General features: G+C 33.8%; 2 protein-coding genes across 2 annotated transcripts; both read right to left on the bottom strand.

Annotated features, from left to right (window-relative positions):
• Positions 1-208: 208 nt before the first annotated feature.
• Positions 209-1753, bottom strand: LOC136039106 (ankyrin-2-like). Its single transcript, XM_065722590.1, has one exon. It carries the CDS (start codon positions 1751-1753, stop codon positions 209-211), a length of 1545 nt encoding a protein of 514 aa, XP_065578662.1.
• Positions 1754-24545: 22792 nt separating this feature from the next.
• Positions 24546-26090, bottom strand: LOC136039105 (ankyrin-2-like). The gene has a single exon (XM_065722589.1). The coding sequence runs from the start codon at positions 26088-26090 to the stop codon at positions 24546-24548; it is 1545 nt and encodes a 514-aa protein (XP_065578661.1).
• Positions 26091-27310: the final 1220 nt, after the last annotated feature.

Raw genomic sequence — 27310 nt, 5'->3', positions numbered from 1 at the left:
TCGCTTTGAATTTTCAAATTTTCGAATTCACTTGATCATATTTGAACCAAAAATAGCACCAGAAAATACAAAGATAAATCTACGGATTAGAATTTTGGAAGCTGAAGGGACGAAGCTATAATGTCAATTATGGCTCTACTCTTAGTACAGAAACATTTCGACAATGAAGTTCAGTTTAGATTTTTAACCATGAACATGTTATGTAGAACTAGTAAAGGCAATTTAAGTGCCACAAAAGCTGTTCTGCATTTTTGCGGGCTTTCATTGGCTGGTTCTTGTTTATAAGCGTTCCTTTACAAATATGTCTTAACAAGCTATCGCAAGCCAAGTACCTTTTCACCGTTTTTGGGATTTTTAGCTTGTTTATTTTTCCAAATGTTTGAACTCGCCCTAGATTTTTTCTTATATTATTTCGACACACGGCTGTCAGTCCAGAGTTTGTTTCTCCAAAGGTAGGATGAGTATTACTTAAAGATAGGAGAAATTGAAGCTTCTTATGTGTTCTATCCTTCAGGATTGTATTCCTTATTTTACTACAAATCCATTCACGGTCTAATGGAGAATTCTCACATCTTATCAAAAATTGTAACATTTCTATATCTTCCTTCTGTACGGCTTTGTCAGCTAAATTGAGAAAGTTTTCATCTAGTTCATCTTTATTTACGTTTTCAAATTTGTTCAATTTTGTGTTTTTTTTTAACAGGTATTTGATTATATTGTACCGTTTAAGTCGAAAAGCCCATACTAAAGGTGTGGAAACACCAGCTCCAAATGAAACAAGTAACTGACAAACTTGAGGCAAATTATGTGAAACAGCCTGATGTAATGGCTTCCGACCATTCCGACTTTTATAATTTGCATTTGCTCCATTTTTCAGAAGGTATTCAACCACAGAAAAGTAGTTTTCGTAATATTCACGTCTTGATTTCATTTTGGGTCTCAGCTCTATGACAGACAATAAAGGTGATTCGTCACATCCATCCACACCATTTATCTGTGCACCTGCCCGAACAAGCAGCTCACAAATACCAATGTTACCTGTTACTGCAGCTATTTGCAAAGGAGTCCTTAAGAAGCCAACCCATAAAATCCTTCTATTTGGGTTTGCTATATTTTCGAGAAGGCCTTTAACAACTTCAGAGCGGCTACCACCTGTCTTAATTGATATGACTTTCACACTATATACATTGCAAGCTACTTCTATTTCTGCGCCTGCTTTAATGAGCAGCTCACATATACCAATGTTACCTGATTCTGCAGCTATATGCAAGGCTGTCGTAAAGTATCCACCACAAGAAGTCCTTACATTTGGGTTGGCTCCATTTTCTAGAAGGCATTTAACAACATTATAGCCATCAATAAATCGACAGCATGCTACAGCTATCCATAAAGCTGTTGCTCCATCTACCTTGCGAACTGCATCTATTTCTGCCCCAGCTTTAATGAGCAGCTCACAAATACCAATGTTACCTCTTACGGCAGCTATTTGCAAGGGTGTCCACCAAAACCCAAACGAAAAAGAAAGGGAATTTGAATTTGCTCCATTGTCTAGAAGGCATTTAACAACGTCGTAATGACCATATATTATAGCTTTGTGTAAAGCCGTCATATCTTTTCTGTCAACAATTATGCGAACTGGTGTTCCGGCTTGAATTAACCGCTTACAAATACTCACACTACCATGTTTTTTTGCAGCTTTATGCAAGTATGTAAAGTTAATTTCTTTCTTTTTAACACGCGTTTTTGACACCATTGTATTTTCACGAACGACCTACTTAAACTGTTCAGTTGACTTGACCAGTATATCTTTTATATTATTACAGACGTCATTACAACTGACGTCATCGTATAGTTTTACTATAACATCATTTATAGTGGTAACCTACGATTAAGACGTGGTACACCATTTTGTCCAAGATTTTTATTCTGTCTATAATGGGTTTTACTTTAAATATTAGGCTTTGGTACTTACAAAAGGAACTAGGTATAAATCATATAAATGAAACCTTTCCAAAACAATCTTAATTCTTATATTTCAAAATGTCCAGGCTAATATTAATTTATTTGTTACAGCTAAGCTATCTTTCCTTGGATCCGTCGCAAGAGTAGTATAGTTAAATAAAAACACAAGTTTTAACAGCTGAAATTAAGCAGCACCATTAAAGCTTATCACAAACAGGAAGTATTCTCCATATGAAAGTGGCAGTCCCTTCCCGAATGCCCTGCTCTTTAAGCTAAAGTTTCTTCAATTTTAAAATCTTAATAATTCTAACTAAACATCTTTGATGTTTCAGGGCTTGCTCTTAAAATGTTCTGACAAAATTTCAAGCTTTAATGTAAAGAGCAGAGCATTGCAGAGAAGATAGCCCCTCTCATATAAAGAGTAAGTTCTGTGCGTTGCAAATTTTAAGGTTTGTCCTTCTCTCATTAAAAAAAATAAATTAATTTCTAATCGTTATTCAAATTATGCTAGAAAATCTTCTTCTTCCCATGTAAAATTTCTTCTAGAAAATTCTCCAAAATTGTAGTTTCTTAGGAAAGTGTAGGAAGACACTTGCTCTCTACATCACAAAATAGTAATGAAGAAAAGAGTAGTGGCTATGTCCCCTTGGAAACTATATTGGGTGTTACTACCCTAGTGTTGGGGAAAAGAAAAAGAAAACACCGCCGGGTGTGGAGCACTTTTTTGAAGTTACTAGAATTTCTTGTAATTAATTTTAGTGTGTTTTTTTTTTAATCAGAATTAGCAGAATGTTCTTCTTAGGTGTTTTTGTCTAACATGGACCTTGGTATTTTCTATGCTAAGATGAAGCGACTGGTGTTATCATGACCTTCATGTGCTTTCGGGCCCTAAGGCATGGAAAATTTCACTAATTTACCAAAAACAAGAGAAAGATAAAGCTCTCGTTTTTTTAAGGTATTACATTGAAGTGGTATATAATAAATAAAATATAAATGATTAATCAATTTATAAGGACCATTTCATTCGATTCACTCTTTTTGTCCAGAATGTTGAATTTATCATCAGACAATTTTAAAACTTCTTAATAAATCAATTTTCTCGAATTGATTGGGGGAGGGCAAATTAACGACATCACTGGAGATGGTTCATGGGGTGATGGATTTTACTGATTAGCTCACCATGTTTATGTAATGATTTTGGAAATTTTATTATTAAAATTACTTAACTTAAAATGACTCACCACAGGGCAGGCGATTTTTACCAACTGATTTGGGCATTATTACTGTCAAAATCAATTCATTAAGGAAAAAGAAAATTAAATACATTTGGTATTTTTCTTCCTGGTTAAAATACAAATTATCACATTTTTGAGAATAGGAGCTCAAAACCTATGCAGTGGGGCTCTCTGATATGTTAAATTCGATGGTTTGATTATCATTATGATTACTTGCTATTTTCAAGGTCATAGTTTTTCAAGAGATGTAAAGAGCGAAGTTGGTATCGGGTTTATCGGTATAAGGCGTTTTGTTATCGCGCGTATGGATGATAGGTGCATCGATATCAGTTTTTTTTATTATAGTGTTGTGCCTTCTATATGTTTTTTCTTGATTTAAATTAAAAGATTCATTTAAAAAACAATTTTTTTTTCTGAGGGAAGCAAAGAGCGATGTTAAAACTTAAAACGAATAAAGATTATTACTTCACTGCCTATCTAACATATATCGATAAAATTAGTGCAAATAAATCAGATGGGGATATTTCCCTATGTTCGTAGGATTATACAATATAGCACTTTGCTCAGAACACAAAACAGAGTTTGGATGAAGCAAATCATTTAAGGACTTTTAGCAATATGAAAACAAAAGCATTTTAGTATTGCTTCGTCATATTTTTGTTGACCTCTGCATTACTTTTGCACAATGAGTTCAGTCCAATCATTAACTGTCGGCTTACATCTGAAAAGTACACTTTATTACTATTTTGTAGACAAGTTCCAAGTGAACAAACTTTAAAATTCTCCACTATATAGACAAATAACCGGATTTCCAGAGTTCATATTGCGGTTTATTTGTTCTGCATTTCGAGTGATACTAGGTGAAACCAAGATATTACCTGATAAATCAATACATTATATTTGTATGCTATTAATGACTTTGCACTTATTAAGGTAATATTTGTTTTATGCCTAAGCTTTTATGATGATTTTAATTGTATACTGAAAGCTACTGATATCACAGCTCGTATACGACTATGAAAAACGTTAAAGGCAATATTTTTTTATTTTGAGGCTACGTAGGCTGCTCACTTTTGATTCCCAAACCAATATTATTGTTTTCTATAGTTGGCTTTAGTATTCCCATTTAAGTGCTAGTTTTCCTACAATCCTACAGTCTACTATCACCAGTTGGTTTATTTGCACTAGTTTTTCGAAGTGTGTTAGATAGGCCGTGAAGTAATGATTTTTGTTCGTTTCGAGTTTCAACTTTGCTCTTTACTTTCTTAAGAAAAACTTCGTTTTTGAAATTAATTTGAGAAGGAAACATTCTATTTTAGCATCTGTAAGAAACAAACAGGAAAACGGAGTTGAGATCACACCAAGATGGTCTTAATTCTACTGAAATTGTTGAATTGCCGTCCTATGATTTGAAAGTAAAAAACAAAGCTATAATTATGCCAATAGGTAATTTAGATATTTGACAAGGCATAGGTATTGGAACATTCCTGGTTGTTTCGAATTATGCAACAACACAATTAAACTAGAATGCAACGACTGGAGTGAAACTGGGAAAGAATTATTTTTGGTCTATATGGCGTCATATGAAACTACAAATGATTTTGAATGAATCAAAACAGCTAAAGCAAAGGGCATGGAAAATGTCTGAGGTAATAACGCATGAAAATGAAACACAGCAAGATATGCGGCTAGAAGACATGCCACAATAAACCTCACAACGAATCCCAAATGAAGATAATGAACGAAGAAATCTATGGTTAGAAGATAAGCGACAGGGATGATCACATCGAATCTTAAACGAAATGTACAGTGAGATGAAAAGCAACAGTTTGAATCACAACGACTCCCCAAGAAAAAACAAATCCTATAAAATGAATAATTCTTTGATGTCTTGAAAGAAAGGAGGAACTGAAATCACGCCAGATTTCTTATCGAATAACACGATGATTATGCTAATGTTTAATTAGAGGATAAAATAAATACAAGCCTGCCTCGTGCCAAGTGTTGGGCCCTGTTTTCTTGGTACTATATATCTAGCTATAGAAGACGGACTTTCGATCGATCCCTGGCACAGAGCCCCTGGCAGACTTGTATAAATGTGATTCTCGAACTAAAAATTAGCCTAATTCTCATCCCATTCTTTAGTTTTTGTCATTAGGTGGCAAATCAGCAATTTCAATAGAATTACAAAATTTGGGCGTCAACTCCTTTTCCATGTTTATTCTATACAGAATCATACATTTAATAGAATTTAATAGAAACCATTATGATTCTTGCTGTTACTTCTCTTCAAGCCGCAAACTTTTTTGCGCGTCATTTTGTCTACGATTCGATATGTTTCACGCGGTCACTCGTATTCCAATTGCAGACTTCTTTTTCCATCATTTTCATATACAATTAATTGATTGTGATGCTTCTTATGCCATGTCTTCTAACCGCAGACTTCGTTGTGGAAAGTTTTCGTTCATCATTACCTCAGACATTTTTTCCTTTTGCTTTAGGTGTTTGGATTTATTCATCATCTTGTATAATTTCACATGATGTATAGATACCAGAGATTTCTTTTCCAGCTCTTTAAAAAAAACTATATTGCTGTTTTAAATACGTTGTTATACAATTTAGTAACAACCAAGTAAGTTCAACTGCATTTGCTCTCTTTTGTATCTAAATTACGTATTAGCTTTATTATCGTATTAATCCCAAGTTTCAAGAGTTAAATCACGATATTCTTTATATAGATATAACTTGTTTAAGTTTTATTATTCTCTAGGGAGACGACCGACTATCTCAGCATTAATTGACTTAATTCTTATTCAATGGCACTAAATTAGCACTTAAGCTTAGTTCTTGGCACTAGGCAAGCTGCAGGTTTGCAAATATGTGATTCTAGAATTACACAATAGCATAATTAATGTGTTATGTTTTAGTTTAAAGTCATGAGGTGGCAAGTCAGCAATTTCAACTGAATCAAGAAACTGGCCTGATTTTAATTCCTCCTTTATATTTATCCTTCTCAAAACCATATATTTTATAGAATTTGTATTCTCCAGGGGTTTATTATGATTCTTACTGTTGCTTATCTTCTAACCACAGATTTAATTGCGTGTCCTTTTCGTTTGCGGTTCGATGCAATTCTCTGAATCACCTGTCTATATTGCCAGACAGCCCTTTTTATAGCTTTAAAAAAAAATGTTTCACCCCAACAACTTTCTGTTCAGTTGAAACGATCAATTAAGAGAAAGTCAATTTCTAGTTGATGAGTTTTGCTATTTTTAAATAGCACCGAGTAGGTTTATCTTCTGAATTTTAACTTCAATTTTACCAATAGTACTCCTCTAAAACTCTCAAAATTGCGAAAGATGAACTCTATACAATCGCTGATCTCAGGTATGGATAGACGGGTTCAGGGATTACAAAATGTTTTTATTTTAATGTCTTTGGTAATTCAAATTAATAAAGTGAAATTAGAGCTAATATTTTTTTCCAACTGGGCAATTTTTTTCCAACTGATTGGAAAATCATGGTCCAGTCTAGCCGTAATTTTATGGAACAAACTTATTTGAAGGGGAGAGTATTCCTCGTGAGCAACGCATCGATCTTGAGCAATTGCATCCCAAAGCTATTCCTACGAATTTTAAAGTTTTTTTTCCTCCTTCCAAGAGATATTGTTTTCCGTGGTAGGTTTATGGGATTTTTTACAGTTTTCTTCACTGCAAAATTGACATTTTTCGGATTGTTATTATTTTTTTTTTTTATGTCCTTTTTGGCTACAAAGGAAAAATGAGTCGCTTTTTTTTAATAAGAAAGCGACTTTTTAAAATCGCTTTATAATTTCTTAACTACTAGGTTAAGAAATTAGATTCGTGTGTTCTATACTTCTCAAAACAAAAAAAAATGTTAGATACTTTTTACAAAGAGCAAAATGAATAAATGAGTTTAAAATGTTATTTTCCATTAGGAGCTGATCAAAACAAAAAATAAATAAAAATAAAAACATTAAAGGCGCTCCCAAGATATTCCGTCACAAAAACTTATGGAATAACCAAAAAAAGCCTCATTATTTTAGAGAAAATAAATTAAAGTAGAATACTCCGTCAACCTATTCTGCAGTTTATTAATGGTTGTTGTGTTTGATTAGTATCACTTAACATACATACGAACTCTTCTAATTCGTTTGTGCTATTCACCATCAGTCCCAAGGCTCTGTATAATGTCCAAAGTTTTCACAAGGCTTTAATGAAATAATCAATCCTTTACAGGCATTTGTAGGCCTTATTTATAGGCTCCTATTGAAATATTTTTACGACCCATATATTACTTTCACATGATCAGTTGAGCAATTTAGTTTGGGGAAATATCCTCCACGTAGCAACTTTCAAAAATGTGCTTTTTCATCCAAACAAATTATAAATCTATAGTAGATGTTGGACACATAATTGTTATTGAACTATAAACAATTACAAAGATGTCGGTTGAATCTGGCCAAATAATAAAGCCAATTTTGAAACATGGCAAAGAAATCAGTGCATAAGAAACAACCGATCTTTATTAATAACATTGATGAATACAAGGCTAAAGTTAACATTGCTATAACAAACTAGATTACAATGGAATGGTCAAAAAGAAAGGAAAAAGAGGCAGTATTTGAGAACAAAATTATTCAGTTCCCCACAAAAAAGAAAGGAAGATAGATTACTAGAGTGTAAAGAACAGTCTAAGAACTTACTAAGGAGTCCATAAGTTAAATAGAATTTTTTAAGTTTCACAATGTCTCGAAAGAAACTGAACGTAGAACTCTTACCAAAAACTGCCTCAAAGCGTACGTTTCATCATAAAAACAAAATTCAACACAAATCTAGTAGTTTCTTCAAAATTAAAAACAAAACTTTAAAAATAAACTTTCTACTTTAAAACGACAACATGCATGCATTGAAACCCAAGTATATTCATTTGCGAGAATATGCATATATTTGTTATTTTTCAGACTTGTAGCTACTGATACGCCACCTTGTTGGTAAAACTAAGCGAATGCAAAGTAATTTTCAGTGAGGCGAGTGAATCGCATTAAAATGCGATTCTTTTGGTGTAGCTATTGATATCAAAATTCAATTTTTTACAGTTTTGGCTACTATTGAGCCGGGTCGCTCCTTACTACAGTTCGTTACCACGAACTGTTTGATACAAGGGTTTTTGATTTGTCACAAAAACATTAGTTGGGAATTAAAATGAATTCAAGAATTAAACACGGTGAGACAAATGAGGCTTTAAAATGAGCTACTGGACACGCTTATATTGTTTAGTCCAAGAGAATTGTTTTTGACTACTTACAATCTCCTCTGCTCTGAGCTAACTGTCTTTGTGCTTCAACTTGTAGTGAATAACAGCTCATTTCGAATTCCTCATTTGTCTGGTGATAACACTCCAAGTAGTTCCAAGAATAGGAGCCTTTTTCCATTTCTTTGACCTTAAAGATAGGATTTTAAGTCCAGGGTGATAAAAAATGGGTTTGTTAAATAAGAAAATCATTAAGAACTGTAACAATGGATAACTTTTTGGAGAATTTTAACTTAATAAAAGAACTATAGAGGTCATAATAAGCCAAAAAAAGCCATTGCCCTTTTATTGTAATACAAGGATTTTGGATTTGTCAGAGAACCTTTAGTTCGGAACTAAAATAAATTCAAGATGTAAAACGATAAGATGTATATATTATGAATCAAAGAAAAAAGGGGTTTTAAATGAACAACTAGTCAAAAGGATCTGGTCTATTCCCAAAAGATAGTTTATACCTCTTACTATCACCTTTGCTCTGAGCTATTTGTGTTTTTCCTCTGACTTGTCGTGAGTGACAGCTCATTCAAAGTGTCTTATCTGTCGTATAATAACCCTCCCCTTTTTGATATGACAAAGAGCCTTGATCTCATTCTTTGACCTTAAAGATGGAGTTTTAAGCGCAGGGCAGCAAAAGACATGGTATTGATATATAAGAAAATCACAAAGACCTGTAACAATTGAGAACATATTGAATTATTTCCCACTTAAGTGTTTCTCAGTCTCACTATTGTTTCCGACTTAATAAAAGCACTTTATAGGGCATAAGAATCCAAAGCAAGACCATAGCCCACTTTTAGTATGAAAAGGATTTTATGTTTGTTAGAAAAACTTTTTTGGGAACTAAATTGAATTCAAGACATGCGGTAAGATGTATATATTATGAATCAGGCGAAAAAGGTCTTTCGAATGAAAAACTAGTCAAACAGATATGGTTTAGTCCCAAAATATAGTATCTGACCCTTAAATATTTCCTCTGCTGCGAACTAGTTTTGTTAAAGTATTTTTAATAGTTCTTTAAGTTACTGGAGACAAAATGTGGCAACACTAATCAATTTGAAAGATTAGCAGATCGGCAAAGAGTCTTTTCTTCAAAATTTGGCAACACTGAACTTACGGCGATGGCTAGGCCAAAAGGCAATGAGCTATTATTTCAGGCTAGTTTAATTTATGTGCCAGCTTGAATGAGCAGCTCAGAAACACCAATGTTACATCTTTCTATAGAAAAGTGCAAGGGTGTGAAACCATTCCAAGTAATCTCAACATTTGTCTCAACATTTTAATTACGTCAATTTTCTAGAACAGGGCTTCTTAAACTTTTGTAATTCCCAACCCCATTTATGATTGCGAGTTTCTTAGCGACCCCAACAAAGATAAAAGAAAAATAAAATAAAATGTTTTGATGATATATTTATTAGGTAACAGTATACATATGCATATGAAAATATATAAATTTAGAATTCGTTTTGAAACATATAAAAATCTAAAATTGAAATTATAGCAATGTTTTCATTATAGTTTCAAAAACAAAAGTGGATTCTGACCGTCTTAATCAAACAGTTCGTGGTAACGAATTGTAGGAGGACCAGGCTCAATAGTAACCGAAACTCCAAAAAAACAGAATTTTGATACCAATAGTTACATCAAAAGAATGACATTTTAATGCTGATTTTAAATATATAAGTTTCATCAAGATTAGTCTTACCCATCAAAAGCTTAGAGACTGAGAAAATTTGTCTCATTTTAGAAAATAGAGGGAAACACCCCCTAAAAATCATACAATCTTAACAAAAATCAGACTATCAGATTCAACGTAACAGAGAACCTTATTGTAGAAGTTTCAAGCCCCTATCTACGAAAATGTGGAATTTTGCATTTTTTGCCAGAAGACACATCACGGATGCGTGTTTATTTGTTTTTTTGTTGTTTTTTTCCCCAGGGGTGATCGCATCGACTTAGTGGTCCTAGAATGTCACAAAAGGGCTTATTCTAAAGGAAATTAAAAGTTCTAGTGGCTATTTTAAGTGACCAAAAAAATTGGAGGGCACCTAGGCCCCCTCCCAAGCTCATTTTTCCCCCAAAGTCACTGGATCAAAATTCTGAGATAGCCATTTTATTCACCATAGTCGAAAAACCCAATAACTATGTCTTTGGGGACGACTTACTTCCCCGCAGTCCCCGTGGGAGGGCCTGCAAGTTACAAACTTTGACCTGTGTTTTGACCTGTGATTTTCTAGCATTATTTTAAAAAAAATGAAAAAATAAATATGAAAAGTTTTTTCTACTGAAAGTGAGGAGCAGCATTAAAACTTAAAACGAATAAAAATTATTATGCATATGAGGGGTTTACCTCCTCGTAATACTTTACGCTAAAGTATTTTTAGTAATTTCAACTATTTATTCTACGGCCTTTGTGATTCAGGGATCATTCCTAAGGAATTGGGATAACATTTAAGCTTTAATGTAAAGAGCGAGGTATCGACGAGGGGTGAGCCCCCTCATATACGCAATAAAAACATACGGATATAGAAGTTCGCTACGTAATTTAATTCGTAAGTTACGTACATTTTTTACTTATGAAAACGTTCGTAAAAAATTATGTTATAGTTGCCTTTTTAAGTAATCAAGGAATTGGAGGGCAACTAGGCCTCCTCCCTCACTCCTTTTTTCTCAAAGTCTTCCGATTAAAACTATGAAAAAGCTATTTAGCCCCAAGAAAGTAATATGCAAATTACATTTTAATTATTTATGTGTGGAGAGCCAAGATCAAACCATGCATTAATTCAAAAACGTCCAGAAATTAAACAAAAAAAAACAAGTTTTTTTAAATGAAAGTAAGGAGCGACATTAAAAGTTAAAACGAACAGAAATTACTCCGTATTTGAAAGGGGCTTTTCCTCCTCAACGTCCCGCTCTTTACACTAAAGTTTTTTACTGTTTTAAAATTACTGTTTTAAAATGAGAGTTAAGAAAAAGAGTCAAAGTTTAGTGTAAAGAGCGGGGCGTTGAGGAGGAAAAGCCCTTGCACATACGGAGTAATTTCTGTTCGTTTTAAGTTTTAATGTCACTCCTTACTTTAATTAAAAATATTTTTTGTTTAATTTTCTCGAATATATCCAAGTAATGCGTGGTAAATATTAAATTAAAGTTTACGTTAAAAATTTAATGAGACTTATGTGCCTATTTTTTATTGGATAAGAAATCAAATCTTGGTGTAATGTTTTAAACTGCTGGACGTAAGACCTCTTCAACATTTTTTATCGCTGAACGATATTAAATAAAAAAAAACAAGTGTTTTTAAATGAATGAACTTATATATTAAATAATATATAAATAAATTATCTTAAAATTTCTTATATAGATAAATAAAGTTATATATGTAAAATCAGCTTAAAAATTTGATTTTTTTATGTAGCTATTGGTACCAAAATTCCATTTTTTAGAGTTTTGGTTACTATTGAGCCGGGTCGCTCCTTGCTACAGCTCGTTACCACGAACTGTTTGATTGGGATTTAATGTGTGTTAAAGCTGAGAAAGTAACGTCGCATAAATATGTGGTGTTGAATGGCAAAAGTACATTTAACGCCATATTAGCGATTGTGGGAAATTCAGTTCTAGTTGAGATCCGGAATTCAGTCAAGGGTTTTTTTTTGGAATTGTAGTTTTAAGTGTGAGTCACACGAAAGCTCAGCAAATTCCTCTTGAGCTTTAAGTTTTTGTAAATCAATATTTAATATAAAATATTTCCGGAACTGTATTTCTAGCACTTTTAAGTGATCTACAATAGTTTTTGCAATAAAAGTTTTACGATGAATTTTCTCAATTACAAAATTATCGACACCGGAAAACATTTCGAACGACTTTTTTTCGACCCTACTTTTCCAAATGCTGATCTTTTTAATAATTAAATAAAAAAAAACTAATTTTATTATCTGAAAGTAAGGAGCGACATTAAAACTTAAAACGAACAGAAATTACTCCGTATATGAAATGGGTTGTCCCCTCCGCAATCCCTCGCTCTTTACGCTAAAGCTTTTAATTGTTTTAAAAAGTAAAATTGTGGCAAAGTCAAACTTTAGCGTAAAGAGCAAGGGATTGCGGATGGGACAACCCATTTCATATACAGAGTAATTTCTGTTCGTTTTAAGTTTTAATATCGCTCCTTACTTTCAGCTAAAAAAGTTAGTTTTTTTAAATTTAATTTCTGAAAGGTTTTGAATTAATGCATGTTTGGTTTTGGCTCTCCGCACATAAATTATTAAAATGAAATTTGTATATTAATTCTTTTTTTGGCTAAATGGCTTTCTCTTAGTTTTGATCAGACGATTTTGAGAAATAAGGGGTGGAGAAGGAGGCCTAGTTGCACTCCAATTTTCCGGTTACTTAAAAAGGCAACTAGAACTTTTAAGTTTTAACGAACGTTTTTATTAGTAAAACAATACGTAACTTAAGAATTAACTTACGTAACAAACTTTCATAATCTTATATTTTTATTATATATACGAGGGGGTTTGTACCCTCGTTAATACCTCACTCTTTACAGTAAATCGTAAGTTTTGTCCCAATTCTTTAAGAATGACCTTTGAATCAGAAAGGTCGTAGAATATATAGTTGAAATTACCAAAAATACTTTAGCATAAAGAGCGAGTTATTTTTCTCCTTCTAAATACCTCGCTCTTTATGCTAAAGTATTTTTAGAACCCCTCATATGCGTAATAATCTCTGTTCGTTTTAAGTTTCAATGCTACTCCTTCCTTTCATTTGAAAAAACGTTTTCATGTTTATTTTTCATTGTTTTCTTATAGCAATGCTAGAATATCCTGCGACCTTTTTCATTGAAATTTTCTTCCCCCATGACAGATTCCTCCAAGGAAATATCTTCCAACATAGCTCCCTCCCCTCAGCCCCACCCCCAAACAAAATAAAATCCCCCTGAAAACGTCTGTACACTTCCCAATTACCATTACTATATGTAAACACTGGTCAAAGTTTGTAACTTGCAGACCCTCCCCCAGGGATTGTGGGGGAGTAAGTCATCCCCAAAGACATAGTTATTGTGGTTTCCGACTATGTTGAACAAAATGGCTATCTTGAAATTTTGATCCGTTGACTTTGAGGGAAAATGAGCGTGGGAGGGGGCCTAGATGCTCTCCAAATTTTTGGTCACCTAAAAAGGGCACTAGAACTTTTTATTTCCGTTAGAATGAGCCCTCTTGCTACATTCTAGGACCATTTGATACGATGACCCCTGCGAAAAAAAAACAAACAAATAAACACGCACCCGTGATTTGTCATCTGGCAAAAAATACAAAATTCCACATTTTTGTAGATATGAGCTTGAAACTTCTACAGTCGGGTTCTCTGATACGCCGAATCTGATGGTGTTATTTTCGTTAAGATTCTACGACTTTTAGGGTGTGTTTTCCCCTATTTTCTCAAATATGGCAAATTTTCTCAGGCTCGTAACTTTTGATGGGTAAGACTAAACTTGATGAAACTTATAATTTAAAATCAGCATTAAAATGCAATTCTTTTGATGTAGCTATTGATATCAAAATTCAATTTTTTAGAGTTTTGGTTACTATTGAGCCGGGTCGCTCCTTACTACAGTTCGTTACCACGAACTGTTTGAAACTTTCAATTTTGTCGTTTGAAGTAAATATATCGCAATTTTTTCCTTGAAGAGACAAGTTAAGATCGTTTAACTGCGCAAAAATATCTGACAAAAAACACAGCTTGGATAGCCACAAGTCATTTTGAAAAAAAAAACAGCAAATTCACATTTTAGTTCAGTTAAAAATATTTCGATCTCGTTCTTCAATAACAATAATCTTTTCAAACTTTGACCTCTTGACAACCGTCTTACTTGTGCATGTAATAACCAAGTTGTGTAGTTGGAATTCGTATCCTTACAGAGATTTGAAAATAAGCGACTGTTAAGGGCATAGCTCTTAATCAAATTTATGACCTTAAGAGCATCCTGAAGCACATCGTTCAATTCTGGTGCTATTAATCAAACAGTTCGTGGTAACGAACTGTAGTAAGGAGCGACCCGGCTCAATAGTAACCAAAACTTTAAAAAATTGATTTTTGATATCAATAGCTACATCAAAAGAATTGCATTTTAATGCTGATTTTAAATATATAAGTTTCATCAAGTTTAGTCTTACACATAAAAAGTTACGAGCCTCAGAAAATTTGCCTTATTTAAGAAAATAGGGGAAAACACCCCCTAAAAGTCTTAGAATCTTAACGAAAGTCACACCATCAGATTCAGCGTATCAGAGAACCCTAGTGTAGAAGTTTCAAGCTCCTATCTACAAAAATGTGGAATTTTGTATTTTTTGCCAGAAGACAAATCACGGGTGCGTGTTTATTTGTTTGTTTGTTTTTTGTTTTTTTTTTTCTTTTTTCTTTTTCCCAGGGGTCATCGTATCGACCAAGTGGTCCTAGAATGTCGCAAGAGGGCTCATTCTAACGGATATGAAAAGTTCTAGTGCCCTTTTTAAGTGACCAAAAAAATTGGAGGGCATCTAGGCCCCGTCCCACGCTCATTTTTTTCCCAAAGTCAACGGATCAAAATTTTGAGATAGCCATTTTGTTCAGCATAGTCGAAAACCGTAATAACTATGTATTTGGGGATGATTTACTCCCCCACAATCCCTGGGGGAGGGGCTGCAAGTTACAAAAATGAAGTTTCAAGATAATATCTACAAAAATGTGGAATTTTGTATTTTTTTTTTTTTTCAGAAGACAAATCACGGGTGCGTGTTTATTTGTTTTTTTTTTCTTTCTTTTTCCCAGGGGTCATCGTACCGTCTAAGTGGTCCTAGAGTGTCGCAAGAGGGCTCATTCTAACAGAAATGAAAAGTTCTAGTGCCCTTTTTAAGTGACCAAAAAAATTGGAGGGCATCTAGGGGTCATTCTTAAAGAATTGGGACACAGCTTAAGATTTAGTGTAAAGAGCGAGGTATTAACGAGGATAGAAACGCCCTTGTATACATAATAAAAATATAAGATTATGAAGGTTTGTTACGTAAGTTGCTAATTTATAAGTTACGTATATTTTTTACTAATAAAAACGTTCGTTAAAAATTAAAAGTTCTAGTTGCCTTTTTAAGCAACCGAAAAATTGGAGGGCAACTACGCCTCCTTCTCCACCCCTTATTTCCCAAAATCGTCTGATCAAAACTAAGAGAAAGCCACTTAGCCAAAAAAAGAATTAATATACAAATTTCATTTTAATAAATTATGTGCGGAGAGCCAAAACAAAACATGCATTAATTCAAAAACGTTCAGAAATTAAATATAAAAAAAACTAATTTTTTTAGCTGAAAGTAAGGAGCGACATTAAAACTTAAAACGAACAGAAATTACTCCGTATATAAAATGGGTTGTCCGCTCCGCAATCCCTCGCTCTTTACGCTAAAGTTTGACTCTTTGCCACAATTTTACTTTTTAAAACAATTAAAAGCTTTAAGCTATAATTAAATTAAGCTATATACTAAAATTAAGCTATAGACTAGTCCAGAACAAATCGTGAATCTGGAATTTTAGGAATTTTTTGAAGTCGGGAATTTATTGCAAGGGTATATTTTCTGGCTGAAAATGTTTTTTTTTAAGGTGAGTGATAGTTTTTACGGGGATAAGAAATTCTGGGGAATTTTCTAGAAGAAATTTTACATGGGAGGAAGGGGATTTTTTGACATAATTTGAATAACGATTAGAAGTTAAATTGATATTTTGTTGTTTTATTTAATGAAAGAAAGGACTAACCATAAAACAACGCATAGAACTTACTCTTTATGTGAAAGGGGCTATCTTCTCTACAATGCTCTGCTCTTTACGTTAAAGCTTGAAACTTTGTCAGAACCTTTTTAAGAGAGAGCCCTGAAATATCAAGGCTGTTTAGTTAGAATTAGAAGATTTTTAAAATTGAAGAAACTTTAGCGTACAGAGCAGGGTATTCGGAATGGGACAACCACTTTCATATCGGAAATACTGTCTGTTGGTGTTAAGTTTTAATGTTGCTCCGAGTTTCAGCTGTTAAAACTTGTATTTTTATTTATTTGTACTACTCTTACGTGGAATCCTATAAAAGATAGCGTAGCTCTAATAAATAAATTAGCAATAGCCTAGACATTTTGAAATAAAAGAATTAATATTTAGGTTGTAAGTTTAGTAGAAAGTTTAGGTTGTATTACCAACAAAATGCCCGCATAGTCAGTAAAATGATATTACCCCAGACTAGGAAGCTGAGGGAAAAAAATGATTAATTAATGAAAAATTTGCAGCCGGAACCCCTGCCGATAGTTCAGACCTTACATGAGGGGGTCACCATAGATATAATGGATTGAACTGAGGCAATGAATTGATAATATTTGGAAAATGAAAGTGATCATGTTAACAAAAGTAAATTTGTTCAATCAAATAAGTTGGTTTCATGCTTAGTAGAAACTGCCATCTATAAGGGTCTTTTCTTAAATATAAATATTTTTTTTAAACATATTCAGATTACGAATAAAGGTTGAAACAAAAAAAATTCAGTCCATATTCCTGGGTTTGAATTCTTAGCAGATAGTGCGAATTAAAAAGAGAATATTTTATTATATTTCTCCAGTGTTTAGATAAATCTTAGGTCTCTAAAATGCTACTCCCCACGAAAAATATTTTCCCCAGAGAAGCTTTCTCCTAAAAAACCCACCCCGACAATTTCCCTCAGTGAATTGTCTCCAAATTTAAAACGAGCAGCCTAAGGGAAATTAAGACAAATCTAATCTACAGAATTAAGGAAAGAAGACATAAGAAATGTTAGCCACATTCCATTGTAAAATATAAATACACAATATAGAGCGTAAAATAAAAGTTTCTGGTAACGAGCTGTAGAAACAACAGTTAAAACTCACAAAAAAAAAAAAATCTGAGCTACTTAAGCAACACGACTAAGCTATACAATTAAGTGGAATTTCGAAAATATTTTTGACACTTACGGAACCAGTCCATGAGCTGGTACCGGTTGTCCAAAGCGACATTTGCAAGAGATATTTGCAAAACGGAAGAATAAAGATCTAATTTTCTTACACTCAGATGTTGTGAAAAATTCCACAAAAGGACCAACAAGTCATGCGCTGCGAAAAAAAGCGTAGTAAATTCTGCCAAGAGCTATTTGGCGAGACTGGCCTTCATTTCTAGCAAGGAGCCCTTACGATTTTCTAAGCTTTTATTCAAACCTAAGATAAACAAGTGTTTCAGAAGTTTTAACTCTTGATACAAACGGGAGACCTAAACATTTTGGAGAATACGATGCCGAAATAGTTTTTGCGCCAACATTAATAGTAACAGAAGGTTTTTGAGACAAACCGTAGACGAGACGCTCAGTTTTAGAGGAGGCGACTTGAAGCCCCATCTCATTAAGACTTGAACAAACTGTATGAACTGTGTTTGGAGAGCCTGAAGATCATCTGATAAAAGAAGGATATCCCCTACTTAAAAAACTTTGCTATAATCAATATGAGGCTCAATTAGAAATGAAGGAATATTTTTAGGCAACGGTTTGGATGGCATTATTGAAAAGAATTTGACCAAGCACAGAGCCTTGTTTCACATCTTTCGGTGCAGGTATGGATTTGCTCAGCTGGTTACCTAGTCGCCCTTGTATGGATGCATCACCATACTGATTATAAAAGAGACGGCAGAGAAAAGAGTTTATTCCACTTCTCAATAGAGAAAAAATAGCATGTGAATGTATAATAGAGTCAAACACCTTTGAAATGTCGATTGAACAAATATACAGGTTCTTTTTTAGCATTCTATAGCAATCTAAATCTGCCAAAAAAGTTGTGTGTGCGTTTTGCACTCCCAAGCCTTCGTGAAATCCGAACTGTTCGTAGTTTGTGTTTATTTCATCATCTTTTCAAAAATCTTACCAATTGATGAACAAATAGTAAATAGTATGTACGATTCACAAGCCTTTGGGTTTTTGTCCTCCTTAAAGACACAGGTAACATGACCTCCCGAAAGAGTAGTTAGAATATATTGCTGAGAAATACAAACGTGAAAGAATAGTGACAAATACAGTATAGGAAGTGGGGTAGCGTATAGGAAGTGCACAGTTTGCACCCCATCGTATCATGGGGCTTTACCAGGTTTCATTAGACAAATTTAGGTCTGGACAGCTGAAGGTGTAACAATTACAAAGTTCCTCCGGTGGTCAAGTTTTGAAATTTGGTGGAGGAGGGCATGTTTATAAGTACCTTCAATGGGAGAAGGATCATCAGAAAAATATTTTTCCCATGAAGCCACATCGATAGGGTTAGATTGCGAAGAAAACTTGACGTCAACTTTGAAACTTTCCTCCAAAGCTGCTGAGGATCAACTATGTGCCTTGAAAAGTTTTGGAAAGGAATAATAAAATAAAACTGGATATTTGATATATAACGATTTTAATTGCTGAAAAATCAATATATAATCTTATCAATATAACAAAAATATATGGTATATTTTTATGCTGATTTCAAATACATAAAGTTTTTTAAGTTTAATATTACAGATTAAACGCCACAAACTTAAATTAAACTACCTGATTTTCAAGAAATACGTCAAACACCTCAAAAATAGCAAGTAATCATAATGAAAATAAAACCATCGAATTTAGAATATCATAGAGCCCCACTGCTTTGGTTTCGAGCTCCTATTCTCAAAAATGTGATAATTTGTATTTTAACCAGGAAGAAAAACACCAAATATATTTTAATTTTCTTTTTCCTTAATGAATTGATTTTGACAGTAATAATGCCCAAATCTACTACTACTACTACTAATAACTCACTGCAGCACCAAGCAGCCTGAGGCCAACACAGCTACGCACGCTCCTTCACCAACCTAATCTATTTAAAACCTCCCTCTTTACACCCTCTCAGGAAATTCCCATTTCCTTTAAATCTTTATTTATGACATCCTCCCAACCCAGACAAGGACGACATGCTTTCCGTGTAGCCCCAGACGGTTGGCCAAAAAGGACAATCTTCGGTAATCTGTCATCCTTCATCCGTAGAACGTGGCCTAGCCATCTCAACCTTTCTTTCATTATAGCCCCAGAAAGCGGGATTGAACCAGACTTTTCGTACAACCTACTGTTTGAAATACGGTCAGTCAGCCGGGTACCCAAAACAATCCGTAGGCAATTTCTCTGGAAAACATCTAGTAAATTTTCATCTGCTTTTCGGTGTGCCCATGCTTCAGAGCCATATTTGACCACTGTCATCACTGTAGCTTCCATATTCTAATCTTGGTTTGTAGACTTATCTTTCTATTCTTCCAAACTTTTTTTAACTGTGAAAAAACACCCTGAGCCTTAGCTATTCTACTTTTAACATCTTCACTGCTCCCACCATCTTTACTAATAATACTACCAAGGTAACTGATGCTCCCAACCTGATCAATCTTTTCGTTACCTAATGTCACCTGTTCATCTTCCCTTATTCCTAGCCTTAGTGACTTAGTTTTCTTAACATTAATTTTCAAGCCTATTTTAGCACCCTGAACTCGTAAAACCTCTAAAAATTCATTCATTTTGCTCACACTTTCATCTAATATGCTTAAATCATCAGCATAATCTAAGTCCAGGAGCGTTCTTCCTCCCCATTTGATTCCATGGTCTCCAATTGCCTTTCCTGTGCTCCTTAAGACGAAGTCCATCAAAATGATCCATATAAAGGAGGATAGAACACAACCCTGCTTAACTCCTGATTTAATACAAAACCAGTTGCTAACCTCATTTCCTACCTTAATCGCAGCAGTATTATTCTCGTACATAGCGCAAATCACTTTAATGTATTTTTCTGGTATACCATATAACGATAAGACCTTTGTTAACGCTGTTCTATCAACAGAATCGAAAGCTTGCTCATAATCGATAAAACTAAGGACCAAAGGTGTTTGACAACGAAGGGACTTCTCAATTATTAACCTAAGAGTGAAAACATGGTCGACACATCCTCTACCTTTTCTAAAACCGCATTGTTCTTCCCTTAAAACTTTGTCTACAGCATGTCTCAGTCTAAAAAGTATCATATTACTCAGTAATTTGTTACCTACAGAGACCAGACTAATGCCTCGATAATTACGACACTCACTCTTGTCACCTTTCTTATACAGTGGTTTAATTAAGGTTTTCCTAAAATCATTGGGTACTTCCCCTTTTTCAAAAATCATGTTCATAATCTTCAGTAGCTTATTCCTAACCTCAGAGCCAATAAAAGAGCCTTTAAGGAACTCATTAATCATACTATCAGCATCTGGGGCCTTATTATTTTTTAATCCTTCTAGTACTGTCGCTAATTCTTCCTCACTAAACAAATCTTCCTTCACATCCAAGGTATCACAAACATTTTTATTTTCATCTATATCTTTTCCTGCAACTGTATCTCGGTTTAGCACATTCTCAAAATGTTCCACCCATCTTTCTTTAACTTGTAGCTTTAAAACTGTCTGAAGATAAATTCAACCTTCTGGACAAGGCATTTTCATCCTAGAAAATTCTCCCCCACGAAACATTCCCGTCAGAGTATTTTACCTCCAATGATTTTACCCATATTCCTAGCCCCTGTGCAGGTAAACCTTCATGGAACTCTACCCCAATACAGCTGAACACTCGTGGAACTCATATCCCATTGAAATTAACGCTCATGTAACTAAACACCATTTAACTGAACCTTCGAACAACTCAACCCTCTTTTAATTAAAACTTCGTTCAGCTTGATCCAGGTACAACTCAAGTCTCCCTTAACTTAATATCCATTGAACTCAACTTTCATTTAATTCAATCTCCGAGTAATGTAACCTTCGTAGGACTCAATCCACACTTATAAGAACTCCAAACTATCATTAATCTTAGTCATCATTTAAAATTAACCTAGTCTAATCCAAACCTTTCTGTCTCAACCCGCATTCAAACCAGCCGTATCCAGCTCAACCCTTCTTGGATCAACGATAAATGTAATTCAGCCCGTTTTGTCGGAGGTGAAAAACAGTGAATCGAATGAAATGGTCCTTATAAATGGATTAATCATTCATATTTTATTCATTACTAGCTGTTGGGGTGGCGCTTCGCGCCACCCCAACACCTAGTTGGTGGGGGCGCTTCGCGCCCCCCCAAGCCCCCCCGCGCGCGTAAGTCGTTACGCGCCATAATAGTTACGCGCCATTGTAGTTGTGTCCCTATGTCCCACCTGTGAATATAGATAGATATATATATATGGTTTTAACTACGTAAAACTTGCGAATATACAACATTCTTTGCTGTCCCATTGTCTTTGCATATAAATAGATTGTCAGGTTTACCGACTCTTGAACATGCAACATATAATATCCCGGTGTCCCGGTCTGTATATACATTCGTTTTTTAGTTTATTTTTTCTCCTTTATTTTTTTCCTTTTTTTTTCTTTTTTAGCTTATTTAGATTTTTAGATTTTTTAGTTTTTTTATTAGTTTTTAGTTTTTTTTTTCTTTTTAGTTTTTTTGTCCCGGTCGTCATTTATATCCCCCTGTTTCCCCCGGTGTCCCCGTTGTAGTTGTGTCCCTGTGTCCCGGTCGTCATTTATATTCCCTGTGTCCCGGTCGTCATTTGTATCCCGGTGTACCGGTCTGTATATACATTCGTTTTTTAGTTTTGTTTTTCTCCTTTATTTTTTTCCTTTTTTTTTCTTTTTTAGTTTATTTAGATTTTTAGATTTTTTAGTTTTTTATTAGTTTTTAGTTTTTTTTTCTTTTTAGTTTTTTTGTAGTTTTTACCTTCTTTTTAGTTTTGTTAATTTTTTTTTTACTTGTGTCCTGGTCGTCATTTATACTCCCTGTGTCCCGGTGCTTTGTTGATTGCTAATCGAACATTCCTTTTGTCCTGGTCGCTTTCTCTTTGAGTGTCGTCATTTATTTTTTTCTTTTTTAGTTCTTTTAGTTTTTACCTTTTTTAGTTTTTTTTAGTTTTTAGTTTTTTTAGTTTTTTACCTTTTTTTAGTTTTTTTAGTTTTTTTAGTTTTTTAGCTTTTTTATTTTTTTTATTAGTTTTTAGTTTTTTTGTAGTTTTTGCCTTTTTTTTTAGTTTTTTTAGTTTTTTAGCTTTTTTATTAGTTTTTAGTTTTTTTTTATTAGTTTTTAGTTTTTTTTGTAGTTTTTGCCTTTTTTTAGTTTTTTCAGTTTTGACGTCACCTGATCCAGTTTTTTCAGGTGACGTCACCTGATCCACGATCCACAGATCCACAGACAACTTATTTTTATATATATAGATAGTTTTTTTTTTTTACTTATGTCCTGGTCGTCATTTATACTCCCTGTGTCCCGGTGCTTTGTTGATTGCTAATCGAACATTCCTTTTGTCCTGGTCGCTTTCTCTTTGAGTGTCGTCATTTATTAGTTTTTTCCTTTTTTTTTAGTTTTTTATTGGTTTTTACCTTTATTTTAGCTTATTTTTCAGTTTTTTCCTTTTTTTTAGTTTTTTTTTTATTTTTTATTTTTTTTAGTTTTTTACCTTTTTTTAGTTGTTTAGTTTTTTTAGTTTTTTAGCTTTTTTACTTTTTTTATTAGTTTTTAGTTTTTTTTTATAGTTTTTGCCTTTTTTTAGTTTTTTCAGTTTTTTTTTTAGTTTTTTATTGGTTTTTACCTTTATAGTTTTTTTAGTTTTTTAGCTTTTTTATTTTTTTTATTAGTTTTTAGTTTTTTTTGTAGTTTTTGCCTTTTTTTAGTTTTTTCAGTTTTGACGTCACCTGATCCAGTTTTTTCAGGTGACGTCACCTGATCCATCCATCCATCCATCCACAGACAGACAACTTATTTTTATATATATAGATAGATATATCACTTCAATGTAATACCTAAAAAACGAGAGTTTTATCTTCCTCTTGTTTTTGGTAAATTAGTGAAATGTTCCATGCCTAGGGCCCGAAAGTACATGAAGGTCATGATAACACCAATATCTTCATCTTAGCACAGAAAATACCAAGGTCCATGCTAGACAAAATCTTAAAAACAGATTAAAAACAAAAAAAAAAACATCTAAGAAGAATATTCTGCTAATTCTGATTAAAAAAAACCACTAAAACTAATTACAAGAAATCCTAGTAACTGCAATAAAGTGTTCCACATCCGAAGGTGTTTTCCTTTATTTTTTTTCTTCCCCGACACTAGGGTAGTAACTTCCAATATGGTTTCCAAGGGGGACATAGCCACTACTCTTTTCTTCATTACTATTTTGTGATGCAGAGAGCAAATGTCTTCCTACCCCTTCAAAGTCAAAACAAATGCGATGTTCTTACAATCCCAAAGGAGATAACTTCTTCAAATGTGCCAATCGTTGAACTTAGAAAGGATTCACGAACTTTTTACAAGGGGGTTCTCCCATACTCTCGTGTTTCACTGATTTATTTTAAACCATGAAATAACAGGTTTTCAGATTGTATTTACGATCCAGGGTTTCTCCCTCCAAGTCTGTTTAGCAGCTCCAAATATGCTTAAAAATCGAGCTTTGACATAACAGGTTTTTAACAGGAAACGGGCTTCATTCTGTTTTGGAGGAGAGGAAGGCATTTCTACAATAAAAAGACTAGGACACCATAGAGCACTAATTATGGGCTCATTTATAAACTGATTTTTGCATTTTACTGCTTTTTATAAATTTGACTAGATAAGTAAATTATGAAGTACATTATGACAGCCCTAAAGTACTCTGTAGATTTTCTAATATTTTTTTTTCGTATAAGAAAACTAAAAAAGGTTTTGTCGAATGACAAAATCTCTCCACAGACAAATTTCGCTTTGAATTTTCAAATTTTCGAATTCACTTTATCATATTTGAACCAAAAATAGCACCAGAAAATGCGGAGATAAATCTGCGAACCAGGATTAGAATTTTGGAAGCTACAGGGACGAAGCTACAATGTCAATTATGGCTCTACTCTTAGCACACAAACATTTCGGCAATGAAGTTCAGTTTAGATTTTTAACCATGAACATGTTATGTAGAACTAGTAAAGGCAATTTAAGTGCCACAAAAGCTGTTCTGCATTTTTGCGGGCTTTCATTGGCTGGTTATTGTTTATAAGCGTTCCTTTACAAATATGTCTTAACAAGCTATCGGAAGCCAAGTACCTTTTCACCGTTTTTGGGATTTTTAGCTTGTTTATTTTTCCAAATGTTTGAACTCGCCCTAGATTTTTTCTTATATTATTTCGACACACGGCTGTCAGTCCAGAGTTAGTTTCTCCAAAGGTAGGATGAGTATAACTTAAAGATAGGAGAAATTGAAGCTTCTTATGTGTTCTATCCTTCAGGATTGTATTCCTTATTTTACTACAAATCCATTCACGGTCTAATGGAGAATTCTCACATCTTATCAAAAATTGTAACATTTCTATATCTTCCTTCTGTACGGCTTTGTCAGCTAAATTGAGAAAGTTTTCATCTAGTTCATCTTTATTTACGTTTTCAAATTTGTTCAATTTTGTGTTTTTTTTTAACAGGTATTTGATTATATTGTACCGTTTAAGTTGAAAAGCCCATACTAAAGGTCTGGAAACACCAGCTCCAAATGAAACAAGTAACTGACAAACTTGAGGCAAATTATGTGAAACAGCCTGATGTAATGGCTTCCGACCATCCCGACTTTTATAATTTGCATTTGCTCCATTTTTCAGAAGGTATTCAACCACAGAAAAGTAGTTTTCGTAATATTCGAGTCTTGATTTCAATTTGGGTCTCAGCTCTATGACAGACAATAAAGGTGATTCGTCACATCCATCCACACCATTTATCTGTGCACCTGCCCGAACAAGCAGCTCACAAATACCAATGTTACCTGCTACTGCAGCTATTTGCAAAGGAGTCCTTAAGAAGCCAACCCAAAAAATCCTTCTATTTGGGTTTGCTATATTTTCGAGAAGGCCTTTAACAACTTCAGAGCGGCTACCACCTGTCCTAATTGATATGACTTTCACACTATATACATTGCAAGCTACTTCTATTTCTGCGCCTGCTTTAATGAGCAACTCACATATACGAATGTTACCTGATTCTGCAGCTATATGCAAGGCTGTCGTAAAGTATCCACCACAAGAAGTCCTTACATTTGGGTTGGCTCCATTTTCTAGAAGGCATTTAACAACATTATAGCCATCAATAAATCGACAGCATGCTACAGCTATCCATAAAGCTGTTGCTCCATCTACCTTGCGAACTGCATCTATTTCTGCCCCAGCTTTAATGAGCAGCTCACAAATACCAATGTTACCTCTTACGGCAGCTATTTGCAAGGGTGTCCACCAAAACCCAAACGAAAAAGAAAGGGAATTTGAATTTGCTCCATTGTCTAGAAGCCATTTAACAACGTCGTAATGACCATATATTATAGCTTTGTGTAAAGCCGTCATATCTTTTCTGTCAACAATTATGCGAACTGGTGTTCCGGCTTGAATGAACCGCTTACAAATACTCACGCTACCATGTTTTTTTGCAGCTTTATGCAAGTATGTAAAGTTAATTTCTTTCTTTTTAACACGCGTTTTTGACACCATTGTATTTTCACGAACGACCTACTTAAACTGTTCAGTTGACTTGACCAGTATATCTTTTATACTATTACAGACGTCATTACAACTGACGTCATCGTATAGTTTTACTATAACATCATTTATAGTGGTAACCTACGATTAAGACGTGGTACACCATTTTGTCCAAGATTTTTATTCTGTCTATAATGGGTTTTACTTTAAATATTAGGCTTTGGTACTTACAAAAGGAACTAGGTATAAATCATATAAATGAAACCTTTCCAAAACAATCTTAATTCTTATATTTCAAAATGTCTAGGCTAATATTAATTTATTTGTTACAGCTAAGCTATCTTTCCTTGGATCCGTCGCAAGAGTAGTATAGTTAAATAAAAACACAAGTTTTAACAGCTGAAATTAAGCAGCACCATTAAAGCTTATCACGAACAGGAAGTATTCTCCATATGAAAGTGGCAGTCCCTTCCCAAATGCCCTGCTCTTTAAGCTAAAGTTTCTTCAATTTTAAAATCTTAATAATTCTAACTAAACATCTTTGATGTTTCAGGGCTTGCTCTTAAAAAGTTCTGACAAAATTTCAAGCTTTAATGTAAAGAGCAGAGCATTGCAGAGAAGATAGCCCCTCTCATATAAAGAGTAAGTTCTGTGCGTTGCAAATTTTAAGGTTTGTCCTTCTCTCATTAAAAAAAAAAAAATTAATTTCTAATCGTTATTCAAATTATGCTAGAAAATCTTCTTCTTCCCATGTAAAATTTCTTCTAGAAAATTCTCCAAAATTGTAGTTTCTTAGGAAAGTGTAGGAAGACACTTGCTCTCTACATCACAAAATAGTAATGAAGAAAAGAGTAGTGGCTATGTCCCCTTGGAAACTATATTTGGTGTTACTACCCTAGTGTTGGGGAAAAGAAAAAGAAAACACCTCCGGGTGTGGAGCACTTTTTTGAAGTTACTAGAATTTCTTGTAATTAATTTTAGTGTGTTTTTTTTAATCAGAATTAGCAGAATGTTCTTCTTAGGTGTTTTTGTCTGGACCTTGGTATTTTCTATGCTAAGATGAAGCGATTGGTGTTATCATGACCTTCATGTGCTTTCGGGCCCTAGGCATGGAAAATTTCACTAATTTACCAAAAACAAGAGAAAGATAAAGCTCTCGTTTTTTTAGGTATTACATTGAAGTGGTATATAATAAATAAAATATAAATGATTAATCAATTTATAAGGACCAT

This window comes from Artemia franciscana, chromosome 19, assembly GCF_032884065.1.
Source record: "Artemia franciscana chromosome 19, ASM3288406v1, whole genome shotgun sequence".
NCBI lineage: Eukaryota > Metazoa > Arthropoda > Branchiopoda > Anostraca > Artemiidae > Artemia > Artemia franciscana.
The sequence above is the reverse complement of the archived record's forward strand: the minus strand, read 5'-3'. Positions and strand labels throughout refer to the sequence as shown.

Excerpts from the sequence above, each read along its gene's own strand:
- LOC136039106 (XM_065722590.1), bottom strand. The coding sequence starts at position 1,753 with ATGGTGTCAAAAACGCGTGTTAAAAAGAAAGAAATTAACTTTACATAC.
- LOC136039105 (XM_065722589.1), bottom strand. The coding sequence starts at position 26,090 with ATGGTGTCAAAAACGCGTGTTAAAAAGAAAGAAATTAACTTTACATAC.